Source organism: Sciurus vulgaris (assembly GCF_902686455.1).
Source record: "Sciurus vulgaris genome assembly, chromosome: 1".
Taxonomy (NCBI): domain Eukaryota; kingdom Metazoa; phylum Chordata; class Mammalia; order Rodentia; family Sciuridae; genus Sciurus; species Sciurus vulgaris.
In genome coordinates, this window is record NC_136461.1 from 98404724 (window position 1) to 98424326 (window position 19603).

General features: G+C 39.8%; 1 protein-coding gene across 2 annotated transcripts in view; it reads right to left on the bottom strand.

Moving 5' to 3' along the window:
• SORT1 (sortilin 1) overlaps window positions 1-19603 on the bottom strand; it is a 63170-nt gene that overhangs the window by 10851 nt on the left and 32716 nt on the right. The window contains exons 4-15 of one of the 2 annotated variants that reach the window (XM_079111487.1): window positions 18092-18194; window positions 17312-17476; window positions 15330-15403; window positions 12623-12672; window positions 11441-11568; window positions 9356-9500; window positions 8465-8620; window positions 6224-6330; window positions 5481-5583; window positions 4972-5140; window positions 4211-4401; window positions 1956-2145 (exon numbers count right to left, since the gene is read on the bottom strand). In XM_079111487.1, the coding sequence (XP_078967613.1) occupies window positions 1956-2145; window positions 4211-4401; window positions 4972-5140; window positions 5481-5583; window positions 6224-6330; window positions 8465-8620; window positions 9356-9500; window positions 11441-11568; window positions 12623-12672; window positions 15330-15403; window positions 17312-17476; window positions 18092-18194 (1581 nt within the window). Of the gene's footprint in view, window positions 1-1955; window positions 2146-4210; window positions 4402-4971; window positions 5141-5480; window positions 5584-6223; window positions 6331-8464; window positions 8621-9355; window positions 9501-11440; window positions 11572-12622; window positions 12673-15329; window positions 15404-17311; window positions 17477-18091; window positions 18195-19603 lie in introns of both variants that reach the window. The other variant, XM_079111486.1, reaches the window with a different exon arrangement.

A 19603-nucleotide genomic window follows, 5' to 3' on the forward strand; every position in this document is an offset into this window, starting at 1 on the left:
TTACCAGAAATGGTTATGCATGGTTAAATCCTACCATTCATCAGTGCTCAGCTCAAATGCCACCTCCTCAACAAAGCTTTCTGTGACCCACCTCCTTTCAGTTCCAGATGGTGCTTTCTGTCCCTTCTTGACATCCTCATGACACCTACTACCTTCTGTTTTGCATCATAATTATGTCCATCTCATCAGGAAAGTTCATAAAACTCCTTCCATTGGCACTTTGCTTTGCTCTGCCCACAGCAGGCATTCAGTGACTATTTGGGGAATGTATGCTGCTTGTATTTCAAGGGTTGTCTGAAGAATATTTAGGGGACAAGGCAGGGACAAAAGATACAAAAAGATGCCACCCCTCCAATAGCATGGGGAAATTTTAGGTATTCAAGCCAAAATTTCAGGGAAACTATCTCACTCATAGCATGTCTGGTAGAGGGTGTGGGCACTGGAGCTGTAATGCTGGTTTCATGTCCCATTTCTCAGGGGCCAGTCAGGCACAACTTCTCTGTTGTGAGGGTAACTGTAAATTGCTTAGAACAGTGCTGACTACAAAGTTAGTGCTTAATAAATGTTAGCTGCTATCATTACCACTATATTATTATCAAGCATAATATGCTCTCAAGGAGTTTGGGTTTGATGGTGGAACCAAGCCTATAAAGTATCGTTAAAGACAGTAAGTGCTGGAATGCAGGTGCTGCAGAGATCAAGATGGGGGAGAACTGGGAGACTCTTTAAAGTGGTACTATCTGAGCTAAATATTAAAAGCCAAGGAGGAGTTCCCTTGGTGTGGGGATCAAGAGGGGAATGTGGACAGAATTTCCAGGCAGAGGAGGCCCCATGCACAATGGCCTGGAGCACTGCAGAATCATAGCATGTTTGGAAACAGCAGCAGCTCAGGCAAAGAGCCTGGCATATGTGGAGTCGAAGATGGGGCATATCTTCTAGAGTTTCACAGGTCTGTACCATCCTTGACTCCACAAAAAACTCTAGCTGAACTGCAACACCAGAGGTGATCTGAGTGAAGTTTTTCCTGTGGAAATGGAGAAGGGAGGTCCCTTGACCATTCTACATTCAGATGTGAACCAGAGGAGGAGCCGCGCAGAGTCAGACCTGCATTTCCCTCAAACCTGCATTCTGTGGTCACCTGCGGTTCAAGGGAAGACAATGGGGGAGGACATGCCTGCTGTCTCCCTGCATCTGGTCCAAAATCTTTAGGATCCACTTTACCTTCTGTCAGTATCTATGGTTGTAGCAAGTTCCACTAGATTATTACCTGTGAAGTGAAGCTGTTCCTCCTTTGGGCCCTGGAATTACTTCATTTAAACTACACTGAGACTCCTTGCCTTTTTATGTAGTCAACTAACCTTATGCCAGCCAAATAAGTAATCCTTAAGCCTGGACAGTCCTGAATTCTAGGGAGTCCACCTTGATGGCCTCTAAACCTCAATGGGACATAAGGACCATGAACATATTGATGTTGCCCCTAGTCTTTCAGGACCAAAAATCATCTCTCTGCCTTCAATCTTGCATGGATGCAAAACCTAGTGCCCTACCTGCTGTACTCAAACCGTCAGGCTGCTCTTTAAAGTCCAATTCCTCTTTGCTCCTGTACCACTTTTCTTGGAGTTTTTCTTGCCATTTTCTATAGATTGTTTTGTTTTGTTTTATTCTCTTCCTTTTTATATAACTTTTCTTCTTCCCACCATTGCCAAGTCAGGAATTCTGGGGTGGTTGCTGGTTCTGCCCAATGATTAACTGTCCAGTATGATTATATTATCTGTCCAATTATTATCAAGTTTGGTTCCCTCTCTCTGTGCCTCAATTTCCTTGATAAGAAGCAGCAGTTCTCCACTCTTGGGGAAAAAAAGATTTCAGTATTTTTTAGCCCTATAAGACAACTGTCTTTCACCAACTCCTACACGGGACAGGGGCTGACAGAGGGATCTTAGGAGTGCCGATACCAGAGGAAGTCCTCCAAGGAACAGGGACAGATGGATGGCTGCTTGGTTACAACATAGTCTCGACCATTCTGACATACAGATGACTTGCGTAGCCGTAGGTACTGTTCCTTATAGCCCAAAATGCAGCCATCTTCATAATCCCCAGGGTCTGTGGAGTGCGCCAGCCATATGGTATAGTCCTTCTCTTCACCTAAAGGAGAGACAGATGGTTCAGGAAGCTGCACTGCACAGGGCCACCAATGGGAGGCAGCTGTCGGGGTATGGGAAGAACGAGGGAAGGAAGGCAGGAATGTCTGCCTCAATTTATTGCTCCAATTAGGAATTGCAAAAAAAAGTTACATTAGTCTACAGCTTGCTAGCAATTGCAGTCTTGCATGCCAAAAAAGGATTCTTTCCATCTCATCATCCATATAAGAATTAGGAAAAACCTCATTTGTTTTGAAGTGGGAAGCTGGACAGGGAGTTCTAGGGTTCCTTTCAAACTAGGAGGCTGCTGTCTTGCTCACCTATGCCCTCAGTCTGCAGGAGCTGTCAGAGGTAAGCAATCAGATGTTTTTCACTCTTGGGACTCTGCTTAGAATAGAACACTGAACAGCTCAAAGCACAGGTTTGATTTTACCACGTGTTAGTTTGCTTCGAACAGAAGGGAAAATAGCCTCTTTCTAGACTCCTATCTCCAGAAGATTGGCTCTCAGATGAGAAATGCTGACAGCAACATTTCTGGCTCAGTATTTCTTATAATCTACTCCTGGAAAACAACTCAAAGGCTGCAACCTAAAGACTGTGAATTAGGTTTTTATCCTTCAGGATATGAAAACCAGCACAGAGCCTGTTAGAGAGCAGGTGCTTAACAAATCTCTTAATGATGCTAAACTTGAGGGATAACCGTTTCTCCACCTGCTGTGGGGAAAACTACTAAGCCAGCTCCTTTACAGTGTCTAATGAATTTAGATGACAACAGTCCTCAGGGTTTAAATCACATTTAAACACCTTGTAGAAAAGCAGTAAACTCCAAACAAGAGCTCTGTTTCCTCAGAAGTCACTGAATTAACACTTTGAGGAAATGGACTCATAACTCAGTCTAATAGAACCAAAATCCAACTAGAAGGTCTTGAAATTTTAAGTCTTTGATTGTGTTACACCAGCATGTGACTATAGGTCACTTTTCCACCAGTGTTTTCTTTTATCTTTCATAGTTCTTATTATAGCATCAGCTCAGCATTTTTGGCACTGGGTCTGGGTCTGCTTGTGACACTTTGGGAACACTGTGCACTGCATTTTGTCAATCTTTTTCTGAAACCATTTTCTGGACCTTACTATGTCTTCTATGTGAAGTCACAGAACACGGAAAAGGTCAGTGTGGGCTTCACACCTGCCTAGTGGTCATTCCAGTGCCTCTCCTACAACTGACATTTGAGTCAGAAGTTGTTGCATGAAAACTTTCTCATTTCAACGTTTTGAGAAGAGATGCCACCAATTACTACCGCAAACATTTTCCTCTAAAATTTTCTCTTTACAGTCTTACTGCATTTGACTAATCAAGGGTAAAAACCCCTGAAATGTCCTGAAATAATGTTAGTCAGACACACAAATGTACTATTCTTTTTAAAAATGTTTTTAGATGTTGATAGACCTTTATTTTATTCATTTATTTATATGTGGTGCTGAGAATTGAACCCAGTGCCTCACACATGCTAGGCAAGCACTCTACCACTGAGCCACAAGCCCAGCCCCTACTATTCTTCTAAACCAGAAAAAAAAAAAGGCTCATTAAAGGTATAGAGATCTTTCCTACTGTACAAAGCCACACTGTCCTAGACGGTAGCCCTAGCCTTATGTGGCTGGTCTGAACTGAAATTCACTAGAAGTATAGTATTAGCTGTATACTAGATTGCAAAGACTTAGAAGGAAGCAATGTAAAATACCTCAAAATTTTTAACACAGCTTACAATTGATGATAATGTTTTGATAAATGAAGATAATCCTATCACTAAAATGCATCCTTTCTTTTTACTTTTATAAAGTGGCTGACAGGATAATTTAAATTACATATTTCTTTTGGACAGTGCTAGTCCCAAGAAGGAAACTGCTTTTCTGATATGATTCCACTGGATTACCCATATGGAATATCCTCCAATAACCTTTAGTATACATACACATATGTTTATCCCAACTAAAAGACATTAAGCTGCAAGTATTATTTAGGAAAGGGGGCTGACAAGTTTCTGGTAGAAAATGTCAAAAGAGATACTCACAGTTCCTTTCAAGGATATCTTTAAAATCAATGGTGTAGGAGACCCATTGGCGGGTCAGGAAAGATTCTGTGAACCCCCAAATGCTGATATTCATAGACCTGGCTCCAGGTTCTGAGGCTAGGCCAGTGAAATAGATGGGCTCCCTGGTGAACGTGTAGGTTTGCCAGCATTGACCTTCATCTGTGGAGAACCTGAAATCACAAGTAAATAAAGATCATGACAGAGGACCAATATATATAGGGATCCCGAACCAGAAGAAACACTTGTATTTAGGAGCTGGCATACTGACTGACATTACTTTCATTTTTAAAGACTACAGGTAATTGGGTAGGGAGAAGGATTCAGTCAGAAAAAGTAGGGAAGTAAATATCTTTACAAAAATTCTTTCAAAGGCAAGACAGGGTAGTGACCAGGTGAGAATGGGCTTCTAAATTAATAAACTCAAATTATCTTATAAAAACTTGTACTTAGAAAGTCATTTCCAATCCAGAGAGCTTGAGTATTTCCATACTTTTGTGATGAAAAAGAACATTTTTTTTAAAAGAATGAAAAAATGTGTTACCTAAAGGGAGTCAGAAGAAAAAGCAATGTCAATAGTCTGAGTTGCTCTAAACACAATCCCTTCTAGAACCTTCCATACAGTTCTGTAGAATGCAAACATTTGAATCAGAGTCCATGCCTTTTCCCCTGGATAAATTGAAGAACATTCCCACCACTGCCCTGCAAGCAGATAGTGTGTGTGGAGCTGAACTCATGCATACTTAATCACATTGATAGGATGGCTGCTGTGCTCAATGGCCACAATGATGCCTCCAGAATCCAAGATGGTGTAATAGTGGGGTCCTTCCAGCATCTTCGCCCAGGAGTAACCCCCATCGTCTGAGATGTACACATCTGGGACCATCACCGAGATGGCATCCCCCACGCTACCTGCAACATAATCCACCGTTTCGTCAGCACAAATTGGCAATGAAACAGAGAGGATTCCTGATAAGGGAACTGGGAATAAATGTATTCTGATGAGTTCCCAGCAGGCCTCTTGCAGTAGAAAAGAAGGCTACTAATACTTGATAAAGGAAGTTGTGTTGATCCCTTAGTGGGCAGTCTATGAAAAGCCAAAATTGTTATAATTCAAGAAATTCTACCAAAGGAATGCAAAAACCATCTGCAGTGGGCTTTGTTTTGTGTTTTAAATCAGGCTCAAAGGCTGTGGCTGAGTTCAGTATGCTCAGCTACTTCAGTTTATGGGGTGCAAGGGGGGGTTCCTTACCATGAGCAATGACTATGCCTACAGCATTAGGCTCTGAGAGTGGGGCCATCGGGACGTTTAGTTTCTGAGAGATGCTATAGGAAGCATGAATATGAAGGCTGCACTGTGAAAAGAAACCAAGCTCAAATTAAAACCAAATATTGATGCCCTTACTCATCTCACAGAGCCTTCTCATGAAGCTTGAAACTTAACCCAGACCTTGATGGGGTGATCTTTTTTATTTTTTTTAATTGTGGTAAAATATAAATTTCATAAAATTTACCACCTAAACATTTATCTAAGTGTATAGTTCAGGAGTGTTAAATATATGCTCCCTTTTGTGCAACCAATCTTCAGAGCTTTTTCATTTTGTAAGATTGAAACTGTCACCCTTTAAGCCACTACTCTTCCCTTCTGCCTCCTTGCAGTCCTGGCAAGCACTATTCTACTTTTTCAGCCTCATAGCTGTCATGCTGGCCCCTAACTAATGGCCAACACATCTGTCTACCCTGTTTTCATTCAGCATTTTAGCAAAACAAATTGTTAGCCTTCAGTTTTGTTCTTTAATAGATGAATAATCCATAGTATCTTGACCTTTCTGCAAGTTGTTATTTTCCAAATTCTAAGTTAATTTCATTACTCTCATTCCAAACTTTCCATTTTTAGTTGTACAAATCTAGTACAAAACTCCATTATTCAGAAGCTAAGCACTGGGCACAGCAGAGCAGAACAGCTGCTTTTCTCCTTCATGAATGTAAACAAACCTCATTCTTGTTCTTTGCTGTGGCATCACACTGGCTATTTTCAGGCTTCCTTAGGTGCTTCCACCTTCCTCCTTGATCAAAAGTGATCATTGTCTGAATGGAATTATCTGAATGGGAAAAGAATGACCATAAGCCTGACATACTGCAAATACCCAATTTAAGTCAATTTACCACTGCATAACTCTCCTGAGGCCACACATCACTATTTTAACCCTGGAGTTCCACAAAGCTTACAAAATGGCTCAGTGTTGGTGAGTAACTGAGCAGCGCTTTATATATGATATTTGAAGAAAGCTTACTACCTGAACAGACTCAATTAGTTCCAGAAATAATATGGGGTTGATATCATTGAGAAAACATCATTTTTATGCTACAGTTAGGATGTTAAATGTCCCCCATCCCATCTCCAAGGTCCATGCGTTAAAGGCTTGGTTGCCAAACCATGGCACAATTGGGAGATGGTGGGAACTTTAGAACATGGGACTCAGTGGGAGAAAGCTGCCATTGGAAACATGTCCTTGAAGGAGATATTAGGACCCTAACCTCTTCCTCGTCCTCTGTTTGAGGTAATGGGGTTTCCTATACCACATGCTTCCACTATGTTGTGCCAACATAGGCTCAAAAGCAGTGGGTAAAACCAACCATAGACTGAAATCTTCAAAACTGTAAGCCAAAACAAACCTTTTCTCTGTAAAAGTGAATTACCTGAGGTGTTTGTTACAGCAATGGAAAGTTAACTAACATATTTTCACTTCTGACCAACATTAATTGGCTGATATCCATACTCTTTCCTTGTCTGCTACCTTGGAAGGAAGGAAAATCTACCATGGGAAGGCATCCTAAGTTTTCTTCACACGAGGCCATAACACCACTCTTATTTTAAGGATTCTCAAGGTTTGAATATGTGTGATTAAATATAAATTAATAATCCCCAATTATTGTCTCTCCACTACCCCTCTTATCCTTTTTTTCCCCCTTATAATTCTCCCTCATCCTCCATTTTCAATATTATAAACTGCTACAGTTTAATTCAGAGATAATATGTTTGGAGTTCTATGAGGAATATCAAATAAAAAAGAAAGTAATGGAAGATTCACTTATTTGGCAAACCTTTGAGTGTCCACTGTGTGAAAAATATTGCAAGCCTTTGGGACTATATTAGTCATCAAAACAGACAAAAAAAATTATGAGGTATACATTTCTAGTAGAGTGAGACAAGCACTAGACATAGTAAATGATTATATGTTAGGAAATAAGTGCTGTAGAAAATATGTGCACAGCTAAAGGTTGACTGGGAGTATGAGTGTGTGAGTGTGTGAGTGTGTGTGTGTGTATGTGTGTGTGTATGTGTGTGTGTGTGTGTATAGGGCAGGGCAGACTGGAATTTAAAAATGGGTAGTTAGGGAAGGATTCACTCAGAAAGTAACACAAGAACCCCCAGCAATTTAGCAAGACCTTGTCTCAAAGTAAAAATAAAAAGAACTAGCAATATGGGTCAGTGGTTAAGTGTCCCTGGGTTCAATCCCCAGTATTAAAAAAAAAAAAGTAGTAACACATGAGCAAAGACTCCAGGGAGGAAACACTCAGTGCAAATCTGTAATCACTGGATGTGTGTATCTGGTGTATTTAAGGATGGGCAGGGGCAAGTGTGAGTGGTGCAGTGCAAACGAAAGAGAAAGAACTGGAGGTGAGGTCAGGGAGGATAGGAGATCCAATGTCACTTAGGACCTTGTAATTCACCCACAAGGAGTTTACAAAACAAAACAAACAGCCTGTACCTTTTACCAGAAAATACACAAATAAAACTTGCAAAACCTTTATACTTGGGAGTAATGTGTTTATTTGCATAACTGAACCTTGGTAAAGGCGAAACCTGTAGAGCCATGGAATAGAACATTAGAAGAATCTTGGCGGGTTATCGCTATGCCCTCTACAAGAACAAAAGTGGCTCAAATTAAGGCTTGTTCCTGTTGGTCTGAAACTTCCAATATGGAAGACTCACTTTATAAACTAAACAACAAAAACTCCAAAGCATCTTTCCTCCTACTTGCAACTGCTTTGCTCTCTCCTAGTTCTATTTACAACTTACTTAAAATAGGGAGACAGAATTTACGTGAGCAGGCTTGTTGGCAAGGCAAGCACATTATTGGGGCACAGGACCACCAAGTTCCCGGAGGCCTCAAATACTATCACTATCAGCAGAAGGAGCGGAAGGAGCAGAACAACTGCACCAGGACTCACCTTCTGAGAGTGTGCTTGTGATGTAGACCCCACGGAGAGAGGTCACATTGGTAAAGTCAGTCTCTCCACCTGTGGTAGTGTAGAGGTGTCGGTCCAAAGACTTGGAGTAGACAATGCCCCGATCATCAGAAGTAAAGATTGTGCCAAATCCAGTATCTGAAATAGGTGAAAAACAAAAACATTAAGTCTTAAGAGGGATAGAGAGAAAAACAACAGTCCAGCCATTCACGACTGCCTGATTGACTCAAGATCTTCATGATTAACTTTAGTTTTAGTACCCTGCTAAATGCCTGGAATTGGGGGATGCTGAGTTTGTTAAATGACTTAATCAGTTTGTTAAATGACTTAAAGAGAAGAGCTCTTCCCAGAAATGGTTTGCTGGCAGTGGCACCGTATTTGGATTCATAGTTTACACATTCCTAAATCTTTAACACACTAGAACAATGTTTCTCAAACAATTTGTGGTGAAAGATCACTTTCTAATTTTTCAATATGTCACAACTAATGTTTTTGGTAAATATAATAGAAAGCAATCACTAGAAAAGTGAAGTAGAAAGACAAAAATAAGCCCCCATTTTTTTTTTATCATCAGCAAACAGATATAAAATTACTTTTATATCTTAAATGGCTGTAAGACTGTCTGCATGTTTCCAGTACTTCACTGGTAACAGAGGATTTGCAGATCAGTAAGAGCTGAGCCTCTGCTCCAGAACACTTGAACATTCAGACTATAGCAGACCACCAAAACAAACGGCCTTTTTAAGAGCCAAGATGTTACCTCTAGGATCGAGTAGTCAGGAAACATTGGCATGTAAAAAGGGAATGTACTCGAAGCAGGGATCAGGGCTTATATCTGTACCCATTTGGGATGAGCTACTAAAAGGCTCTTACCTCCAGGTTCATCTACGTGCATGAACACCATGTCATCATTTGCTGCCAGAATAGAATAGAACTGTTCCTGTCCCACAGAGGGGAGCTGGGCCATGCTCCACGTGTCCCCTTGATCTGTTGACACATGGATCCTTCTTGTTGTATCCTGGAATAAATATGTCAATATCTATCTTTCAAATTTTCTCTCAAGATGCCATGTTCATGGACATGAACGGGAACATTTTTAATAGTTATAATTATTCACCTCCCCACTGGGTACAATTGCAATGAATGGTCACAGTGCCAATTACCAAAGCAATTTCTAACCCCTTCTAGGCAATGGGAAAATCCATTTTAAATAAGGCTATCTTGGCTTTCTCTTTGGCTCTTTCATTCTGGCATGATCTCCTAAACTCTGATACTCCATATTCTTCAAAAGAACTAAGGGTTGGATGGGACTATCAATTTGTTTTTATAGCCATTTGGTCATACTTGCTCAAATAATTTTTAAAATTATTACTGCATGAAAGTTTGGTCCTTTTGAAGGGCTGGGGATACAGCTCAATGGTAGAGAGCTTTCTTAGCATGCAGGAGGCCCTGGGTTTGATACCTAGTACCTGCCCTGCCACATGGTCCCTTTGAGATAGTCCTGGCATACCCCAGAGAATTAGAAAATTAAGGGGGTAGAAAATGGAGATGAAACCTATGCTTGGGAGATCACAGGGAAGTCAAGATGGGACATGCTTTTAAGGAGCTCTCTCAGAGTAGCCATGTAATGAAGGAAACATGTATGGGCTGAAAAGAGGCCAAGGAGGGTCAAAAATTACTATAAGGAAACTGTATTCAGATGGTGAACAAACTGTTAAGAAGGTAATTTAAGCCTCTCTGATAAATAGGTTAAAATAACTACTAGATACAATTAGCCATGGCATGAGAATTAAGCTCCAGGCCTTTTTTTCCGGGTGGAGGGCAGTAACTGGGGATTGAACTCAGGGACACTCATCCCCAGCCCTACTTCGTATTTTATTTGGAGACAGGGTCTCACTGAGTTGCTTACTGGCTAGCCATTGCTGAAGCTGGCTTTGAACTCCTGATCCTCCTGCCTCAGCCTCCTGAACCACTGGAATTACAGGTGTGTGCCACTACGACCAGCTTCCAGGCCTCTTTAGGTTAAATACTTTTTAAAGTTCAATGATAAGTACATTTAATTTATTTGATTTATACTGAGATATCTAATTACTTTGAATCTTATTGTTATAGATAGAAACTAGAGTTATAAAGCACACAGTAGAATTTTAATTCTGTAAACAGTAGTACAAGAAACTAAGGAGGCTACTGCTAGAATCTAACAGTCTGATTTCCACCAGAGTTCTACCACTGGGTGACCCTACACAAGTTACTCATTTTTTCCCCCTATAAATTTGAGATAATGGTATTAGCTTCAGCCTGAGGGTCTGTTCCCACACATGCTGTTCCTCCCCATTCTCCCCCTAGATGTCTGTATAGTCCTACTCTCACGCATTCAGATCCTAGCCAGGCCACCTTGACCACCCAGTATGCAACACTGCCTTGATTCCTGCTGCTGTTTCCTTACTCTGCTTTAGACTACTTTGCAGATTTAAATATCTGAATACACTTAGTATTTATTTCCCCACTTGAATATAAGTTCTGAGAACAGAAAATTGACCTAATTTATTCACTGCTATATTTCTAAGACCTAGAATAGAACCTAGCACATAGTAGATACTCAATTGGTGTTACCTATTTTTATTTTATTACTATTATTGAATAGTATTTTGTTGCTATGATTAAGTAGATGGCTTTTTTTTTAAGATATCCATGTCTGACTAAAGTTCAAACACTGATCTATATATCCCCCCAAATACATATGGTAACAAAAGACCAAAGTGCAGAGCAGCCATGAGGTCAATCAGTCTCTGTAAACAGAATCACCCCGAACTTTAAAGTGATATTAAATATTGCAAAGACAAGAAACTCTGTCAGTACTAGTACTACTAACAGAGTACTATAAGTAGTAAATGGAATCTATATGAGGTAGTATATTTGCAGAAATGTCAGACCCCAAAGTGAAAAGGTAATACCCACCTTATCAGCCATTACAGAAGCAAAAAGGAAACGTCCCCCAAGACCAAATGAGTAGATTTTCACACCAATGGTTTTGAAGCTTTTTCCCAAGTCTGAAGTTCTCCACAATTCCAGTGCCCCAAGATCAGCTTCTTAAACAAGACAAAATATTAATTAAAATTTCATTTACTGGTGAGCCTAGTTCAAAACAGCTGCTTTAGAATTGCTCTTAGTTTTATAGCAAAGCATTCTAAATCATATGCATGTTAATTAAGTAATAATACAAACATAATATAGCATCAGACTCAGGGAATTCACATTTGGGTTTATTTTGTACATGAAATGTTTTATGCTGGATGGAAAGATAGAATTTTCTCAATTCCTATACAGTCACATAAAAACAGCACAGCCACAGCATCCTGCTTTCCTTGTCCTCCTTGTTCTCCTTCCCCTCTTCCGTCCTATTAATGCTGGGGATTGAACCCAGGACCTTGCACATGCTAGGTAAACACTCTACCACTCAGCTAGATCCCCATTCCTTTTTATTTGTTTGTTTCTGTTTTGTTTGTGGTGTTGAGGGTTGACCCTGAGACCCTGCACATGACTAGGCAAGTGCTCTAACACTGAGGTATATCCCTGATACTTTTTATTTTTTATTTTTTGAAACAGAGTCTTTCTAAATTGCCCAGGCTGACTTGAACTTGTGATCCTCCTGACTCAGCTTCCCTGTAGCTGGATTACAGGTGCCTGGCCAGTCCATGTTCTTTTGCAGAAATCATAATACATTTCAATTTGCTATTGTTTATAGCTTAATATTTATATAAATATTTATATAAATACACTGCCAAAATTAAGTATACTGCCTCCATGTTCAGCCTATTTGTGTGTGCATGAGTGTGTGTTTTTTGAGTGTGTATGTGTGCTGCTGGGGACTGAACCCAGGGCCTAGTGCATCTAGGCAAGTGCTCTACCATTGACTATTACCCCAGTCCTAACTGACATTTTTATTTGATATGGGCACAGTAGTAATTTGTAATGTAGTAATTTGGCTGTACTTTAAAGATTTAAAAAATCACTAACAGGTCTCTTTAGCTATTAAAATGTCAAGAGAATGAAAGAGACTTGTTTCTACATCACACAACCCAGAATATTCTACCATGAATGGATAACAGGACGCTCTTTCTGGGACTAAAACATACTTACTGCAGGAGCCATTTGCATAGGTGGTAAAGAAGATGATGTTCTCTGATCCCCTATAAGGAGGTAAAGGCAGGAAAAAGAAATGGTTTAAGGCTGCTTATGTACTGTGTCAACCTTAGTCACAAAGTTCATGGCAAGTCTAACAAATGTCACCCACAGGCACCAACTGACACAGCCTGCTGTGGTGCTATGCATCAGTTTCTCCTAAGGCCCACCAAGCTCCCCAGGGCTTGGCCCCATGTTTTTCCCAAACGATTATGAGGGCTCATCCAGGCAGCCAAAGTGGTCTATTTACACTCTCCAAATCTGCCTCTTGTGTCGTACTGTTTCCCCCCTAAAATGCTTTTCTCTCATATAACTGAACTGTACTCTCACAATCTCCCCCTCACAAGCTGAAGCTTAAAATCTAGCTCTCCTATGAAGTTTTTCTGTCATTCTAACTGGAAGGCTTCTTTGCTGCAAGTAGAGTAGTAGTTTCTCAACCAGGGGTGATTACAGACTAATATTTGCTTTTCATGAATACACTGGTAAAATTAGACATTTGGTAAAGTCTGGAGACATTTTTGGTCGTCACAACTGGTGTGGGGGGAGTGGGAAGGAGTTGTTACTAACATCTAGTAGGTTCAGGCCAGGCGGGTTGCTGCATATCTTATAACGGAGCAAAGCCCTCAATAATGAGTTATCCAGTCCAATATGTCACTAGTGATGGGCTGAGAAATTGCCCTCTACACCAGCCACTTGACATTCACTGTCTCCCATTTGGCTCTGTTAATTGCACAGTGTGTGCCTCATCTCTCCTACCACACTTGTTGGCTTCTTCAAGTCAGGTACTAAATTTTATGTTATGTTACTTCCTCATAGAATTCAGCTTGATGCTTTGTATGAGCTAACTAATTTAGTTCTTTCATCTCAAACAGGACAACAAGGTCAGGGGTTGAGTTATTTAAAATGTAACTTGCAAAAGGAGTTTGCAGGGAACTAGATTCAGACCCTGATATTACTTAGAGATGACTACAAGCAAAAGATACTGGGTTTGAGCATGTTGTTTCAGGACTTCAGGTTTCTAGGTAAACCCCTAGAAAGCAAATGTCTAAAAAGTGAGTAGTGCAGTTATCATATATTAAGAGTTAAACAAAGTAATGGATTATTCAAAGTGAAAAACTTGCATAGAATTCAAAATATCACTTTAACATAACTTTTTCATTTTAAAGATGCATCCTAAGGATCAAATTTTCTATAGTCTTAAACATGTACTACATAATTTAAATCCAACAGAAGTGAAACAATTTGTTAACTTTTATTACCTTAAAAATTACTTTGTTCATGATAAGACAACATGGTACAAGCAAAATTCATTAAAATATATAATATGAGAGAAAATAGAGTATGTGTACCACAGCATTGCTGTAAAAAACTTGATTGAAAGCATTTCTGGAAAAGGTTCACCTTTTTATAGTTTAAATTAATTTTGGTTGATATCCAAATGTGTATTATACATTTTCCTGATTGCCAAGGTAAAGTACATTAAACTCTTCCTTGCGATTATAGTTCATTGTCAGGAACATCACTCATATCAAACCATAATACAGTGTTTCTATTAGAAGTTACTGAAGTATGTGTCCTTTCTTGATCTAGCACTGAATAATTTCATACTGTTACATGCTCTAAGTTTTGTCTGTTCTCTTCATTTTTCTGCCTCCTTCCAGGTTTCAGACTGTAATTCTAATGCTGTCATGTGCTTGTTGCCAGCAGCCACTAGCTCATCTCTGGCAGCAATCTGCTATAAACTGAGAAACCAGATTAACAATTTTGTTGAAATTAGTCAAAGGAAAAGAAGAAAGAGACTCTGAACAAGAGTCTGAGCCTAATCAGAATTTTGGAGGTTAATTCAATTTTTTTTCCAGTTGTTGATGAACCTTTATTTTATTTATGGATATGTGGTGCTGAGAATTGAACCCAGTGCCTCACACATGCTAGACAAGTGCTCTACCACTGAGCCACCGAGTCCTGTAAATTCAACTCTCTTTCAACCATCCCCCACATTCCCCAAACAAATTCCCTTTTGCAGAAAAGGAAAAACTAAAGACCAGAGAGGTTAAGTCACTGTCTAGCAGCAAAGCCAGGTCAGAACCAAGGTGACTTGATTCCCAAATAAGAGCTCCCTTGAGTTTGTCATCTCTACACAGGCACCTGTTGGGGGCATGGCATCCTGCCGAAAAGAATACCTGATGGGGGCATGGCATCCTGCCAAGTAGAGTACATTCCAGTGATCTGACAATGTGCCTTTGGCAGTCTGGAAGCTCTTTCAGCTTTCCTCCTGATTCCTTACTATGTTCCACATAACTGAAATGGATTGCTAGATAAGGGAGTGTAAACCTGGGTGCAGAGAAGAATTTGTCCCCAAACTAGAGTTGTATTTTATTATGTTCCCATTGATGTCACCATTTGCAGAATAAATCTTTTGTAGACAGCAGCTACTCAGTCATGTGCCTTGTTTATATTCTATCATTAAGGGGGACTAAATCTTCTTTTCCAGCACAATAATAGAAGTTCCTCTGGGTTGAGATCTATGTCATACCCTTCTCTCCCTTATGGTACTCTGAAGAGTACTTGGCACACAGTAAGTGCTCAATATTTATTCATGTGACTTTTGGCAGCATTATCAGGAAAGGTTTAGGGCTATGCACAGATGGAGTCTTCTGTTACTCACCATTTGGCCAAACATACTGCTTTGTGGATTTCTTCCCATTTTCCCCCAAAATTCTTGGACACCCACAGGCCATTCTGAAAGATTATAAATGACTTATCAAAATTCCAGCTTTATCCTGTGCAGCTGCTTGTATGACCTTTAATAATTCATATTCAATCATACAGGACAGTAAACACACTCTGAGGCTCCATTAGAGCTGCCTGAGCTTTACAGACACACACATGGTTCATCTGGGCTCCTTCAGGGTCTTGAGAGTTCAGAATAACAAATGCATATGAAGCACCCACTATATGCCAGACACTGTACTGGATGTTACACAGGAGATACAAAGAATGAATAAGACATACTCCCTACTCTCAAGGAGCTCACAGTTTAACAAGGAGCATTGATAAGAAGGTCAATGCCATGTGGTAAATGATATGGAAACAGTGGTGTAGAAGTGGAGAGAAGAGGAAAGCTGCATCAGATTTTCTAGAAGACAGTTGCACTCACTTTGAGATGAACAGTGTAACCAAAATGAGGCAAACAAGGAGATGAGATGTTGCTGCCCCAAGGTAGACTAGTCTTGCAAAGGCAGGAAGGTGAAACAACACTGCAGCATGTGTAGGGAGCTCAAAGCCATTGAACATCAATGGAGTACAACTTGTGAGGTGAGGAAATGCAGAGCTAATGCTCTGGAAAAGGATGAGGGCCAGCTCACAGAGGACCTCCTCCTAGGTCAGGCACCGGACGTGAGGTGCTCTCCACAGGAGGGAGGCTCTACAGTTTCCCTTTTTTAAGTGGTATACTTGGATGAGAATGAGAAAGCTGGATCTCAGAAGGTACCAATTGAAAGTAGGACATGTGATAAATAACTGTCACAATTAATTCAATTAAGAGTTAATGAGGGCCAGACAAGGTGTTGCATGCCTACAATCCCAGTGGAATTAGCTGGAAGCTAATTTCTCTAAGATCTGAAGTACCCCAGCAAGCCCTTCATCTGGCCTACCTCAGCATCACCTCTACTCAAATATCTCCCCACCAAAGACTCAACACCTGGACCTCTCTTCTGTGCCCTTCATCCTCCACATGTCACCTTTTGCCCTGCCTGCCTGGTCCACAGTTGGTGGTCTTGTTTCTGCCCCAGAATAGTCAGCACAGAAAGGCTCTTAAATTTTAGAGTGCAGGCCCAGCTGGGGAGCTAGATAAAAATATGAGTCTCTGCAAGCAAAAGTCATTGTTTTACTGTATCTGGATTGAGGTTTAGGGATTTGCATTTTAAACCCCCTTGTCAGATGCTCCCATCGGACGCTGCTGCTCAGCAGACTATATCAAGTGCTAAGACAAGGAAAGTCACAGAAGTGTAGAGTATAATTTTGACCATCATAGTCTGGTCACTCAACCACTTGGTGCCCCTAACTCCAGGTTTGGAGACTGGTCCTCCAGGACAGGAAAAGCTGAATTTGCTCCTCAAGGAACTTTCAGAAGACAGGTGGGACAATGTGTGAGGAACACTGGTTTCTGGGAATAGTACAGGAATATGATAGGGAACACAGGGATTTGAGACTTTGGATACTTAATACATGAAATGTCAAAGGCAGAAATCAATACATAACTGAGGAATTAGCAAAAAAAGGACAAATATATAAAGATGTGGTTTGATCATAGGAAAGGAATAATAACAATACCAGGAATTTGATGATTTACCTTTGTCCCTGGCAGCATAACAATAATTAATTTTTTTAGTTCATTTCTCCAATACACATTATTTGCTTAAAAAGTTATAATGGCAACATACATTATATTTACCTGAATGGACAGCACACAGAAATCATATCTTTTATCAAACAGGAAAGAAAAAGTTAAAAATATATATTTTGTGTGTAAGATGACACTGGGAAAAAGTCCAACATAAAAGCATTAGCTATAGTATCCTTTAAAGACAGTTTGTTCTTAAAGTATAAAAACGCAACAGGAAAGCCAAGTTCCTCAACTGCACTCACCTCAGTGCTGAGGGCTAACAGGTAATCAGAATTCTGAGGGCTATACATCATCTGAGTCAAAGGATGAAAAGGTAGATCTGTCTGCACAAAGTTCTTGGCAAAATCTGATGACCTGAAGATTCTTCCTCCACGACTTCCTCCAGATACCTCTGCTGTTAATATCACCTGACCAGGAAGAGCAAAGATCACATTGAGCACAGAAAGTTCCTGTGCCATTTTCACTAGACATTAAACTTCTTAGATTATATAAAGAGTCGTTGCTCCATTCAACTTCTTATGTCTTAAGTCTTTTTATAAAAAATATTTTTAAAAATATATTTTTAGTTGTAGATGAACACAATACTTTTATTTATTTTTTATGTGGTGCTGAGGATCGAGCCCAGTGCCTCACACATGCTAGGCAAGCGTTCTACCACTGAGCCACACCCCCAGCCTCAAGTCTTAGTCCTAAAAAAAAAAAAAAAAAAAAAATCCGAATTGAGATTTGTCAGTTTCCCAAGAGACTAATGTTGTCTGTTGTCATGGGGAGTAAACATGTAATGCTAAGTGACTGTCACATAGGTAGGAAGGTTTTGGTGCATCTTGGACAGGGACCAAAAGAAAAGACCTATGTACTTAAGATTCTTTTGTGATTGACATTAAACTATGCCTAGTTTTAAAATTCAGCAATACTAAACTAAATATAATATTGTGTATCTCTGGATCATTCCAAAACTAACACTGGACAGCACAGTATATGTTATTAAGTACCAATTTTATAGATGCAAGAATGAATCTCACCTTTCCAGAGTTCTCTGGACCAATAGCCATGCCGAATTCAGTTCGAATGAAGGTGTTGTTGATGAGATGTGTAATATCCTTAAAGTTCTTCCCATAATCCTCACTGAGGGGAAGAAAAAAAAAAAAGGCAAATTTAGAGGGTGGCAGTGATGGATATTATTGGGTTCATATTTAGCTTCATTTCTTCCTTATCATGACTTTTTCTAGTGGGGGCCTGATTAGTCAGTCAGAGAAATCCAACTCCTTCACCAGTGATGGGTTCAGAAATAGGAAAGTGACCTAGGTTGAACCAGTGAGACAAAAAGGGAAAGTTTTATAATATATAATTACATATACATATATATATATATAAACACACACATATATAAATACATAATTTGTGTGTGTGTGTGTATTGCTGGAAATTCAAACATTGAAACCTAGGGCTTCATACATACATACATGCCAGGCAAACTCTACCACTGAGTCACATCTCTAGCCCAAAAAGGGGAAGTTTGAGAGTCTTTTAAAAAACACATTTCTGCCCCAGATAACCACTTACTGAAATGGTCTGCTTCCCCTTAGACCAGCTGTTCTCAATCAGGGGTATTTCTGTCCCCCAGGGAACATTGGTAACGTATGGAGATAGATTTGATATTCAGAGTTCAGATGCTACTGGCATCAAGTGGTGGTGGTCAATAAGGCTGCCAAACATCATACAATGCTCAGGAAATAGTCCCACAAGAACAAAAGAATCATCTGTACTCAAATGTCAAGAGCACTAAGGCTGAGGAGTCCCAACAACGTAGTATGTGAATGCAAATCAAAAAATGGCTAGTCATTTTGCAAAGAGAAGGCACAAATGAGGTAATTCTGGGATTCTGGAGAAGCAGAGCCTAAGACACTGGATTGCAATGGCTCTGAAGCCTGTTCTTGCTCCGTGTTTAGTTGTGAGAATCAATAATTCCCTTGTTATTCAAGCAGTTTGAGTTGGGAATCTGCTATACGCAGCCAAAGGCCTCCTAACTAATCTGTTAATCCATAGTACTTAACTACAAAGCTGTAAGTTAAGTAGTAGGGGTCTTGATGTTTTTTCCACTAAAAGTTACTATCCCACATAAATCATAGTTAGGAAAAAATAACCATCCTCAACTCTTGGTTTCTCAAAGCTTTTCCCAAAAGTTCATTTCAATAATACATTTGAGAGGTATTTAAATCCATATTCAGATTTTAAGAAATCTAACATGAGCAAACAACTAGGAGCTGACAGGTTTAAAATAATGTATTGCTCTTTTAAAACAATAATGAAATGCTAAATCTTAAATTTGTTAAATTTAAGTATCTATCCATGAAGATCACAGTGCATTGCAAGTTAGTTGCCCACACAGAAAGGTAATCTGCAGTGGTCCTCACAATGGAATTTATGACCTAAAAAGATGGTACAAATTTTTGTTGCATCTTCACTAAATAAAGAACCAAGAATAACGGAACATGAGAGATGCAAGGAATTGAGGAGAATGGCTTGTTTAACTC